General features: G+C 38.1%; 1 protein-coding gene across 2 annotated transcripts; it reads left to right on the top strand.

The window, feature by feature from the left end:
• The first annotated feature begins 201 nt into the window (after window positions 1-201).
• Window positions 202-13,198, top strand: LOC111326587 (splicing factor 1). 2 transcript variants are annotated; one of them, XM_022930600.2, is made up of 16 exons: window positions 202-466; window positions 1,372-1,494; window positions 2,041-2,116; window positions 2,905-3,057; window positions 3,943-4,032; window positions 4,991-5,021; window positions 5,467-5,526; window positions 6,160-6,258; window positions 6,380-6,498; window positions 6,736-6,864; window positions 7,581-7,632; window positions 9,522-9,662; window positions 10,266-10,461; window positions 11,338-11,487; window positions 12,054-12,163; window positions 12,476-13,198. In XM_022930600.2, the coding sequence occupies exons 1-16, from the start codon at window positions 340-342 to the stop codon at window positions 12,551-12,553; spliced, it is 1,734 nt and encodes a 577-aa protein (XP_022786335.2). In that variant the 5' UTR covers window positions 202-339; the 3' UTR covers window positions 12,554-13,198. The 2 variants fall into 2 exon arrangements, with proteins under 2 accessions (XP_022786335.2, XP_022786336.2); XM_022930601.2 differs by lacking the exon at window positions 202-466 and having other exon boundaries at window positions 1,473-1,613.
• Window position 13,199: the final 1 nt, after the last annotated feature.

Raw genomic sequence — 13,199 nt, 5'->3', positions numbered from 1 at the left:
GTACACCAGTACGCCAAAATCGCCCAGGAATCGAACCTGGCCATTATGTTGATTAATTTAACCGACCTCAGCTCGTAGACAAAACGAAATGTACTAGCCGGGATGTGGGAAATTCCATATTATTTCGAGACATTTTGTGACTTTTACATAAATTTTACAGCTATTGCGCATGTCCAGTGTGCTTGTCAACCATGATGCTTTGCTATTCTTAAGAATATCGTGGCCGTGTGATACTTTTTTTGGCAAGAACGAATGTTTTTTCGAATCGCCTAACGTTTTTGTACTGTCAAATTACTACTGAATGTTTTAATTTTACGGTGGTGTGATAAGACGATTGCTATGTCTTTAACTGGAGCTAATACAACTCCATTGGGTCGTCTTCATCCAATATTGGCCGCGAAGCAACACGGATCTGTTAGCCCTACACCTGGCTTGAAGCGAGAAGCCGGTTATTCCGAATTCGGAGGTGAGTTTCCTAGTTACAATACTTGTACCAGCGTGAGATCTTGGATTTAATGCATGCTGAAATTTATTATTATCATGCAGTAAAATCTACTGGCTAGATACCAGTCTAAACACTTGCTTGAGAGAATTTTCAGTTGATCAACGTGAACTTGTAATGATTGCTGTAGCTCCCTTGAAAAGCGCAGAAATTTTCGTTAGGTTAAAGCTTACCTTAACTTTTAAATTACACGATTTTAACAGACGTTTTAGATCAGTATAGGATTGCCTCAGGTCGTTTATGTCTAGTTGTTTTATTTTTAATCTTTTCCGATTACAATGTTTCTAAGATTAACTACGCTCATGTTTTGAAGATCACTGTGGTGACGGCTGAGTTGATCCGAGTTAAATTTTGTTTCACGGAGATCAAATTTATGTTTGCTTATTGAAGACGAGTCCTATTTTCCAAAAAAAAAATCATGAATACTAAATATCACCCTTACTTGTGTAAAATTTGTGCAATATTTGACGTTCTTTTTTCTGTCTTCTTTAAAAAGAAATGAGAATCAGTTCTAAGGCTGTATTTCACATGATGTCCTTTCATTTTTTCGTTTGTTAATCATTATTTGAATCTGAAATAAAGAAAATAAAAGTTAATATGGAAAAAGTGTTTACAGACCTTAGTGACATTATATGGGAATGTGGATTGTAATGTTTGGGCTGCCTTAAGTGCCAGTCTCCCCTAGGCATAAGGGTGAATTAGTTCCACAATTCTCAAGAGGATGGCAGGTAAAGAGGTAACATCATTCACCTAAGGAGCTGAGGGAAATGTTTCCATGTTACATACTTATTGACTGAGTCGATAGGTTAGGTGATAAAAGGTAATGAGATCCTGGGAGTGAAATGTTTAACTTCTTTGTTAACTTTTAGATGGAGAAAGAAAGAAAAAAAGGAAAAGCAGATGGGGAACTGAAGAAAAGAAAACCTTTATCCCTGGAATGCCAACAACAATGCCGCCAAATCTATCACCAGAGCAGCAACAGGCGTATATTGGTAAGGGGATGATCAATGATGATATTTTTGCTACTGATTCTCCTTCATTCTCTTTAATTGCCCTTAGGAGAATTTGTTTTCTAGTCAAGACTTGTTTGCTTCTCACCTTGTGTTTCAAGGTAGGATGTTTTTCTTGTGTAGATTTCTGGGACATTCAGTTTAAACCCTGTCTTCATTTGCAGGGTCTTTGCTAAGTGCTGGGCTGCCAGCTAGATTTGCTAGTTGAGAAGGAGGTGATTGCCAACTGTATTTTGGCAAGGGTTGCTGTAAAGGGTACAAAATTGTGCAACAAAATCTCTCTTTTTTAGCCAGCTCAGTTAGAATCTGAACCTTCAGGCTATTTCCCTATCTACAACCTGGCATTTAGACAAGAATGTCTGTTTTTTTTTTTTCTCATGGCCACCTCTTAATTCAGTTATGTATCACTATCCCCCTATTTTTTTTTGGAATTACATCTAATATGAATATTTGACAGTAAATTGACCTCATCTTTTGTAGACAGTATCTATATTTATTCTTTTGTATCGTTATCGTTTTTCTGTTCAGCCCAACTGAAGATTGAAGAAATTACCAGAATGCTGCGGACGGGAGAGCTTGGGATACCAGACAATCCCGATGAGAGGTAAATTCTCCAAACTGTTCTTTACACATTTCCTATGGTTCTTACAAAGAGAATTTGTTGAACAAGCTTAATCTTTATTGGGTAATTTCAGTTGCTTGATTCTCATGACCTTTGGGTTTGATTTAGGGCTAATATTTTAAAAGGAATGAGATGCTCAGGGCTCAACATTAACTAGCCACAGACTAGTGGAAATTCAATTTTGGTTAGTGGTTTTCGATTTCTGCTGGGCCAGTTTGGCTGGTAAACAAACTAAAATTGTTTAACATCTAAGTTGTCACTAGCCACTTGGCTAGTAAGTTGGAAAGTTAGTGTTGAGCCCTGGATGCTGTTCCCTCTTTGAGGTTGAAGGGTTCATTGATCTTAGAAAAATACAAATCAAACCAAGTCTTGCTTCAATGCCATGACTGAAAACACAAATTTTGAATTTCTCAGCTATATCAGAGTGTTTTCAAGGGGAGAAATGACAGTAGTAAAGAGAGTTATCATTTTGGGTAATATTGTTTGAAAATAAACTCAAAATATTATTTCAAACCCACAGTTTAACCCGTCACACCCTAACATCAGTATGCATATTCTCCATACTGTTCTCTAGACATTTCCCAAGTTGCTGATAAGGAAAATTTGTGTAGCAATCAAGAACTACTTTAGTTGGTGATCATTTCCTTTATTCTTGTAACCTTAATGTGTGATTCAGGGGTGGTATTGTAAGGAGAAAATACCTACATGTAGTAGTCACTCATAGGGATCAAACTCTTAATAATGTCTACTTGTTTTATTTCACACTTTAGGTCACCATCCCCCGAGCCAATTTATAACACAGAAGGGAAAAGGTTGAACACCCGTGAATTCAGAGTGAGAAAGAAACTAGAGGAAGAGAGACACAATCTTATACAGGAAGCTCTGACTTTGAATGAAGATTACAAGCCTCCTGCTGACTATAAGTGAGTGGTTTTTGTTGAATTAGTTTTTACAGTTGACACTTTGGATCCTCTGTTCTGTAACACATTCGACTTAATGGCAGATGTCACTGTTGTAAAGTGGATGCTTTTCTTGAAACAATTTAAAGGGAGAAAAGTTAGATGAAGGTGTTTAATGGTTAGTTTGCCAGACTCTGGTGGAACTCTACAGCGGGTTTGACAATGCTGTTCTCTAGTACAGCATTTCTCGTTGCCATGTTCCCACCAATAACGTAGCTCCATTTTCCGCCTTTAAAAGCACACACAACCCGCAATTCCTCTATTCACTCCGACGAAGGGCTAACGCTCGAAACGTCAGCTTTTGTAAACATTACGGTGGCCAATTTACCACTTCAACTTTGTTGATATATCCAAGTTATTTCGTTACTCCCACTGACGCAGCCCCAAACAGTTTCTTTCGTAACTATCAGCCTTTATTCATTAATTTGTACTCTAGTAGAGTTTGGGTGGGTACAGACACCTAACTTTATTCCTTGGGCACCTTGGAGAGGTGTTTAAATTTTAAGATTTTGATGCATGCCTGACTAACCCGAGTATAAGTGACACTACCACAAGTAAAAGAATGGAAATAAAACTTTGTGTTGAGCATTTGTTTATTGTGACTTCCCTCTGTTACTTTGTAAACAAAAAGCTTAGTAGCCCCACATTGAAAGCATCATTACTGACTGGGAACGAAATGTTGTTACTAGGTAAGATCTTGCCATCCTTGACCAGCCTCAATAGAAATTTCAGTTGGCAGCCCAATTTCTTAACTCAAACCTGGTTAATCCTTGAAAAAAAGGGGCAAACTGCGTAGAAATTTTGTGTACATCATGTCTAACATTAAAAATCTACTTCAAAACAACACAGGCCACCAATCATAAAAATCCAGGATAAGGTTATGATTCCACAGGACAATCATCCTGAAGTGAACTTCATTGGATTACTCATTGGACCTAGGTAAGTTGGCAATTTTTTAGGGATCAATTATTTTCAATTTTCTAGGAATGAAAATATTGAATACCATCGTGTCCTCGATGCTGTTGGCAATTGCTGATAATAAAATAGGTTCTCTGCTAGGTACAACATTCTCCCATGGTAAAAAAAAATAAAAAATTCAAATCAGTACAGCAATCATTTTTCCAGTTGAATTTTCAAGAACTCCAAGAAATTGTGTGGTAATTGTAGGAGGTATCTCCAGTGGTAAATTTTACCGGTTATTGTTACTAATCAAGTTAATTCATATATTTACAATGGTTCAAGGAGAACACTGTGGGAAGTGTTCTTGCAAGGAGTTTGTTGACATTAGAGCAGTCAGTTTCCTGACAAACAGATTTGCTGACGTCTGAACTCTTTAGAGTTTGGAGCTGTGTTCTTTCCTCTTTATTTCATTGTTTGCCACAGCAGTGTAAAAGACCCACCAAAACCACTACTTGCATACATGTACATGTCTTAGATGGCAATACACTCTGCCTCCTTTTCAAAGCATTTACATGACAGTTCATGCTTAAGAACATTTGCATTAACGTGTCCTTCTTGTTATTTTACTTTGAATTTGTGCTGAATAAGTATAAGTTAATGGAAGTTTTTGTGATAGATGTTTCCATTTCTGGCATAGCATGCCAAACTGAACCTTTTCACTTCCAAGATCTCATGAGTCATTCTCCTTACTGTCTGCTAAAGAATTCTTTTAATGTTAGTGTAGAGAACTTGGTATTGGATCAACTAATAATCCCTTAATTGATTTTTTTCTTTCTTCTCATCACTTGTCTGCTTGATATTGTATTGATATTGTAAGGAGAAATTCTGTGTTGATCACACTTGGCAGTCAAGCGGTTGATATATACCTTACTAGCTGTTAAATGGAGGAATGATAGAATTGATTTTTTTTAATTTATTTTTTTCTCTTCTCATTTAGAGGTAACACATTGAAAAAGATTGAAAAAGAGGTAACATATTTCTTTTTTTTTAAATTATTTGTTTCTCTCTTCTTAAGAGCTATCACTTTGAAAAATATGGAAAAATAGGTAGCATCATATATCTCTGATACAGATGATGTGATGAAACCAGCAAGTATTGAACTTTCAGCTAACAATTTGCCACCATGCTTTCATTTCATTGAGAATTTTAATGAATTTGAAGGACTGCTTTCCATCCCATTACACCCCAATCTCAGTATGCATATTCTCCATACTGTTCTCTATACATTTCCTGAGTGATTGACAAGGAGAATTTGTTTATTAATCAAGAGCTTCTTCAGTTGGTGATCATTTCCTTTATTCTCCTGACCTTAATGTTTGACTCAGGGGTGATATTGTAGGAGAATTTAGATGTTCATCACTCTTTGGGGTCAGAAGGTTAATTACTGATTAAGGTGCATTTTCTGGTTTTCAGAGTAGCGCAAAGATCATGATCAGAGGAAAAGGCTCTATAAAGGAAGGAAAAATACACAATGTAAGATGTCATGTTTATTTATTTATTTTTTGTGCATCTCAATGTATCTTAAACACCAGTACATAAGCCACACACTGATAAGCCTGACCCCAAGTTTGGACCAAAAAAATTTTGAAAAGAAATTAAAAGAAATTACAAGGGGAAATCTTGAGAAAATTGCACTTTATTGGTTGCTGTATTAAACAATCAGTGGTGTCAACTCACTAACAATGAAAACAGCGAATACTTTGTAACCTAACTGATAATTTTAGCTGTAATAGTTTGGGCATAGTACCTTAGACTTATGTTTAATCTTACTTTTTTTCATTCCTGTCAGATTTTAATAGAATTTTACTTGAAACAACAAGAAATCTTCAGTGCTTAATTTGTAGAATCTTTTTGGCTTGTAGCCAAGTATTTAATACAGACTCATGAATATTCATGAGTATTAATTTTTGCCATTGTTTTTGCAAGTTTGTGGCATGTTTTCAAGATGATCTCATAGATAAGCTACACTACTGATTTGTCGCAAACATATTGAGAAAAAAGGTGTGGCTAATCCACTGGTGTATATAGTGATGCAGTGGACAAGGGCTGAGAATTAAAGAATGAGCAAGCAAGTTCTTTTCTTTTCCCTGATTGTCTTTTGTTTAGGGAAGAAAGGACGGGCAGCCCAATCCTGGAGAAGATGAAGAGCTTCATGCCTTAGTAACTGGACCAAATGAACAGTCTGTACAGAAAGCTGTTGCAATGGTAAGTTCTTTCGGCTTTTTTATGCAGAGGATTGATTAATTTCTCAGAAGAGTAACTTGGTAAATTCTAGTAAGTGAGTTTAATGGACAATTCCTTTCCTTTTTTTTTTTTTTTTTTGCAGATTCGGGATATATTGCGCCAAGGAATAGAAGCCCCGGAAGGACAAAATGACTTGAAGAGGATGCAGCTGCGAGAATTAGCTGCTTTGAATGGAACACTGAGAGATGATGAGATTCTGAGGTAATAATCCTGACATCAGTATGCACATTTTTGGTACTGTTTTTTCTACATTTCCTAAGATGCTGACAAGGAGAATTTGTATAGAAACTGAGAGCTCCTGGTTGGTGATCATTTCCTTTATTCTTGTGACCTTGAGGTGTGATTCAGGGGTGATATTGTAGGGAGAAATTCAATGCTAGTCACTCTTAAGGGTTTAAGGGAAATTTCTCAAGCTTTTTTTGCCGGTTCTATTTGTAGATGTCGAAACTGTGGGTCAGCAGAGCATCGCCATTGGGAGTGCCCTGAACAGAAAAATGTTACAAATAATGTGCTTTGTACAAAGTGTGGGGCAGCAGGCCATCTGGCTTCAGATTGTATTCAAACAGAGTAAGTAACAACTGTTACAGATCACAAACATATAGCTTTTACTAATTTTTATTTGTCCCACAACATAATCATGTACTAGTTCTGTAGAGTGCTGTGTAAGCAGTGTTATTAAGTGTCTCAGTATGTGCATGGTCTATTTGAACCCAGAGATATATTGTTTATAGTTCAGGGATTTCATCAATTTCAGAAGTAGGTGTACATTAGGACATAAGTAGGGCGAAGACAGTTCAGTGGTAATCGAGGCAGATTTGTCACCGGTCTTTCTCTTCTGTTCACTTAACATGGCACACAGCGAACTGATCGTGCTGTTGATTGAATTGTGACAACTCATTCCAAAAAGGAGACAAAATATTAACACAAAACACCTTCATTGATGTCTGTCTTTAGAACATATTAAATGGGAGGTAAAATGGCCATAGTTGCTGGCTCCTTTGTGGAGTAGCCGCCAGAATTCGCAGATTGCCAGCTTCTAATGAAATCCCTGATAATTAATATCCTACTTACCTTGTTTTCTTGTTTAGTAAGTGGGATAGATTGGCACATTTTGCATAATCTTGCAAAGCATAATGTTTTGTTGTGATTGCCTGGAGCTTTAGTAATGAATTAAATATTTAATTATTAGTAGAATACAAGATGTTTACAAAGGTGTAGATTTTAGTTTCAAAATTAACTAATGCAAGATTTCTAAATTACTTTTGCTGTTTTTAACCTTTTAGCCTACCGCCTATTCCTGTGGTACAAGTGGACAAGGCAAAAATGGATAGTGAGGTAATATTGATTTGACCCATTTGACTCCCAGAAGTGATTGACTAGTAATTTCTCCCTATAATATCCTATACGTTATTCAGCAATCTTGTAATGAGAATACTCAAACCAAGGGAAGCAGGGATGATGTAGCAGTGAGAGCACTCGCCTCCCACCAATGTGGCCCGGGTTCGATTCCCGGACCCGATGCCATAAGTGGGTTGAGTTTGTGTCGGTTCTCTTCTCTGCTTCGAGGGTTTTTCTCCGGGTTCTCTGGTTTACCTCCCTCACCAAAAACCAACATACAGCTGATTCCAGCTGGCTGTAAGCTGTGCTCCAAGATCACACATGAACTGTATAGTGGCTGCCAGGGGTGCCATTGTAAGCTTTAGGTTCGACCTTGTTGAGCTGCATTGTTGCTGTACTTTGCAATGGCAGTTAGCAGTGAAAATTATTATTTTTAATTATTATTATTAAATAAATGAATAAATAAATAAATAGTCTTTATTTCACTGATAAAATACATATCAAGTGTTACATATAAAGTGTAATGGGCTAAAATATGTATTAATTACTTACAGCTAAGTTATGCTTAAAACTAAGTCTATTAATAAAAGAATTTATAAAATGCTCAGTATTGCAAAGTGGATATATTGGCTTAACTTGCCTAAGCCTATGAGTAGCAGAGTTAATCCTGGGAAGGGAGTGGTGCAATGGATGATGTTCTCACGCGCTTAATTTTTTGAAGATTCCTACATCAGACTTGTCTAAGCAATTGATAATAGAAACCGGAGAAGACGTGTATCTACGTTTGCAACAACAATCCAGGAAGCATTGTATGGTAGTAAGTTCTGGTGGAGATAAACCATATACTGATATTCCGTATGTAAGTTCAGGCAGAACCAGAGCGCTGAATAATTTATCCAACTCTGCCTGACAATAACCCTCCGTTCTAAGAGTTCTAAGAATATATAGGCATTTATTAGCTGAGGCCAACTTATTCTTGATGTGAATAGAGAACCTACAATTTTCTCGAAATGTAACCCCCAAAATACATAGATGTGAATGTTGAGGGATATTTTGTACTGTGTCTAATACATACTTGTAGCCCTTCTTTCAGAAAACCATTTCTTTACATTTAGAGAAATTACACTTCATAGAATTATCGATACACCATTCTGTAAAGTTATTAACCATGAGCAGCAATATTACTATCACTATCACATTAATTATTAATTATTATTATTAATTATTATTCTTAATTAAATTATTAATTATTATTATTATTACCAAGTAGATGTTGTTATCTTGGTCTAATACCAAATTCACCTGACTAATTCATAAGGAAATGTGGAGCAGTTAATTTAAAAAGGGACAATTCACAAGTAGATTTTGCGAGTGAAAGGGTTAAATGTGACCTGTTTTGCTCTGACGAAGGGCTAATGCTCGAAACGTCAGCTTTTTAACTCTTTACGGTGGCCAATTTACAATATCAACTTAGTTGATGTAACCAAATTACCTTGTTCCCCCCACAGACGCAGCACCATAGTTTCTTTAGAAACTTACCCCCTGTTTCTAAACAGTCTCTTGGGTGCTGATCAGAGAGAACACATGACAACGAATGTCCTTGCCTTTTGAGGCAAGGCACTCCTATGAGTCACCAAGACAGAATTTCTCCTCACAAAATAAATACAATTTCAAGCCAATAAGTGATCCAATACCAGTGCAATTCAATTCTTGAATCAAACATCATAAGAATTTTATGGCAGACAGTAAGGAGAATTTGTCATCAGATCTGGGGAGTGAAAGGGTTAGGGTTTGAAAAGTCAGTTGTTAAATTCACCAAGCTTCATGGATGGGTGCAAATAGCAGAAGTAACTTGTTTTTTTTTTTTTTTTTTTTTTTTTTTGTAGTACATGTCACTCATGGCAGAGCTAGGAGAGGGCCCTCTGCCAGAGCCAAAGGTGCAGCCAAGGCTTCCGCCCCCAGTGGAACAAAACAGGCCACCACCACCTCAGCACACACCCACACCACGCCCCACTCTACCCATGCAGGTATGTTCAGGTTTACAACTAACTTTTTATGGGGGTGTGAAGTGGCTCTGAATTGTTCTGGATGGACCAGTTTTATGGTTGAAAAAGTTTTTAAGATGTTTCCACATTAAAAACATTTTCCTTCTACTGAATGATCACCAGGCAAATGAACATTGTCTTAGAGTGTCATGAAAAAAAATGAGAGATGCTTGGTCTCTTTGACAATGATTTACGTAAAGACCTTTGACAAGACTTCAAAATATTTACATGCTTGCAACCACCACTAAAGTTTTGGTCATCGTGTGACTGATCAGTCATTTCTCTGTTGCACTGGCAGCCAGCCAGCTGGTCACAATTTTGGACCCAGTAGCTATGATGAGAACAAACAAACAAATAACACAGGGTGATTTGAGATGTGAAACTTTCCAAGGGGAAAACAGTTGGTAAATTAAATGCAATTTATGAGTAAATGGAAAAAGAAACAAAGATTTAAAATCAGATATTTAGAACAGAGTGAAGAAGAAGCACAAAGCAGGTGGGCAAATAAAATGACTGAATTTATTAGGGCAGAAGGAAATACAGATTTGCATTGTCATCAAATTTGTTTCTTGTTTCTTGTTTCAGAACACCAATCAAGATCGGCCTCCATCCTCTGCCCCACCACCATGGGCGGCACCACCAGGTCCTAAGCCACTCATGAGCACGCCAGTGCCCATGCCTGTGGGAGGGCCACCTCCACCACCACCACCACCTAATGGTAATAATGCTCCACCATGGGCAAAACCTGGTCTGCTGCCTCCTCCTGGTGGACCACTGATGGGTAAGAGCTGGCTCTCTTAGGAGCTGACTGTCTTAAGAGCTGGCTCTCTTAGGAGCTGACTGTCTTAGGAGCTGACTGTCTTAAGAGCTGACTGTCTTAAGAGCTGACTGTCTTAGGAGCTGACTGTCTTAAGAGCTGACTGTCTTAAGAGCTGACTGTCTTAAGAGCTGGCTCTCTTAGGAGCTGACTGTCTTAGGAGCTGACTGTCTTAAGAGCTGACTGTCTTAAGAGCTGACTGTCTTAAGAGCTGGCTGTCTTAGGAGCTGACTGTCTTAAGAGCTGACTGTCTTAGGAGCTGACTGTCTTAGGAGCTGACTGTCTTAGGAGCTGACTGTCTTAAGAGCTGACTGTCTTAAGAGTTGAATTTCTTATCAAGCTGCTGTTGTCTTAAAGAAGGGTTTCAGCAGTGACAGATTTACGATTGTATTCAAGACTGCTTCTGACCTAGTGAAGATAGAAAATAAAAGTTGAAGCTTCAGAGAATTGGAGTGTGAAGAATCGAAATGGTACCCTTTTCTTCTGTTCCTTTTCATGACTTTTACTGGACTATAGTGCTCTGTGTGTCTGACAATGACTTTTACCCTTTTACTCCCAAGATCTCATTAGTAATTCTCCAAAGTGTCTGCATTGCAATTCTTATGATGTTAGTTTGGAGGATTTGGTTTTGGATCAACTGATAATACCTCAATTTTCTTTTTCCTTATTCTCATCACTTGTCTGCTTGATGTTACTTGATGTTATATTGATATTGTAAGGAGAAATTCTGTCTTGGTCACTCATGGCAGTGAAAGGGTTGATTCTAACAGTGACATTAGTGAAAGCCAATCTTTGATGCACTTGTTAGTCACGTCCTAACCTCTGTTTTCTTGTTTCCAGGCCCTCCTCATCCTCATCAAGCTGGCGGCCCACCACCCCCTCCCCCTTCGGGTGGACCTGGACCATATCCTCCCCAGGGACCTGGGGGACATGGACCCCCACCCCCACCCCCACCAGCATCTGGTGCTCCCCCTCCGCCTCCTTGGCAGAGTGAGTATAGAAACCTGTTTGGAGTAGTTGAAATCTGGGAGAAACATTTATCATCTCTGTAAAGGTCAACATGCTGGTTAATACCTAAGTTTGAAGTGAAAGGTTGATGCAGTTTTTAGTACAGAGGCATCAACTTCACTGGTTGGAGATAGTTTTTTTTTAGTGATTATGATGACTGAGCTGAGCTTATACCTGTCCATGTGTGGAGAAGTGTCAAAGATGTGGAATCAGTATATACCACACCAGTGAATAGTCCTTTTAGTACACGCTGATTGGCTAGTCTGGAAGTGAAAAACAAGTACTATTTACTTCCTAGCAGCTATTGAGACAAAATTGTTTTTCAACAGTTTCATTCCGACCATTTTTTGGTATATTAAAAGAAATAAACTTAATTTTTGGGATCTGTGTGGTTCACACTAAAACAATTGTTCACCTCGGTGTTGGTGAAAGCATTGGTTATTTACGTCACCACTTCACCACTTTGCTGGATAATTGTTCAATTTTGCAGTAATTTATTAACAGCTGTAAACTAACCAACATTCCATATCTTTTTAATTGTCCTCCAGATCCTGTTCCCCCACCATGGCAGAATCAGGGACCTGGATTTGCTCCACCCCCACCCCCAGGGTTTTCTCCTTATGGACCACCCTTACCACCCCCATCAGATGGTCATTGGGTGAGTTATGGTTCTACAGTTCTCATGTTATGGAAGTTTTTCGATTTATGAGATGATTACTGTGGATTCGGAGCTAACAATCCTAGAACCAATCAGGAGAACTGCATGGAAGATGAGGAATTAATTGTGGTTCTAGTCAAATCTTAGCTAGTGCCACTTTAAGGTTCTTGGTCAGAGGAGAAAAGTGAGGAAGTTCTGCCTGGATGGGCCATGTGGCTGCAGTTCTTACTTACCCATAATTTATTTTAGTCTATGCTTAAACTCAGTTTTGAATTCAACTTTCTAATGAATAACTTTTATTTTTATACCCAGGCCCCACCCCCACTGATGGGTGCACCTCCTCCCCCACCACCACCCCCTCCCCCAGGACCACCTCCTCCATCAACATGAGGGACGGAAGACTGGTTCATTCAGGATCAAGAGAAGAATACAAGCGTCTGTGTGGTTCAGTCACATTTAACCAGAGAATTTGTTATCGCAAGTGTAAAATCCACATCTCGGCTCTTGATTTTTCATGCAATTCTAGCATAGTGATAACAACGCTAAGTTTGACAGCTCTTGAAATTTTTGTCTTTGTCATGTCTCTGAAGAAATAGTAAAGGATCAGTTTTGTGTTAAAGCTGGCTGCTCTCAAAGAATTCTCTTCCTTCAATTTCTTCAGCGAAATTGTCTCCAGATGTCTTCATTTTAAAAGGAAATTATCTATAAATTTGTTGCTCTTGGTAAAAAAACAAATGTTGTGTTTCAGGAAATGTCATATGCAGGTAGCCGATGTACAAACGCAGTCCCCCTTAGGTTTGCCTTCCTCCTTTTTAAGAAGAAAAGAAAAACTTCAAAACGTCATATGCTGTAAACGCTGTATCAAATATGTATATTTTTAAACTTTAGTTTGCACTTGGGCTGAAATTGGGAACAGTTTTACCTTGTCCTATGAATGCTTTGGGTCAGCGCTCTTCATTTCACGTCGACTTGCCTGGTTTCTTGGGTAGAGTAGGCGTTAATCTTTCAAACAAATAAAGACAGATGATGATCATAG

This window comes from Stylophora pistillata, chromosome 2 (genome assembly GCF_964205215.1).
Source record: "Stylophora pistillata chromosome 2, jaStyPist1.2, whole genome shotgun sequence".
Taxonomy (NCBI): Eukaryota; Metazoa; Cnidaria; class Anthozoa; order Scleractinia; family Pocilloporidae; genus Stylophora; species Stylophora pistillata.
This window is presented reverse-complemented; position numbering and strand designations above follow the sequence as displayed.

Excerpts from the sequence above, each read along its gene's own strand:
- LOC111326587 (XM_022930600.2), top strand. The coding sequence starts at position 340 with ATGTCTTTAACTGGAGCTAATACAACTCCATTGGGTCGTCTTCATCCA. Across the intron at positions 5,022-5,466 it reads TGAAAAAGATTGAAAAAGAG|AGTAGCGCAAAGATCATGAT; the intron begins GTAACATATTTC and ends TCTGGTTTTCAG. Across the intron at positions 7,633-9,521 it reads AGGCAAAAATGGATAGTGAG|TACATGTCACTCATGGCAGA; the intron begins GTAATATTGATT and ends TTTTTTTTGTAG.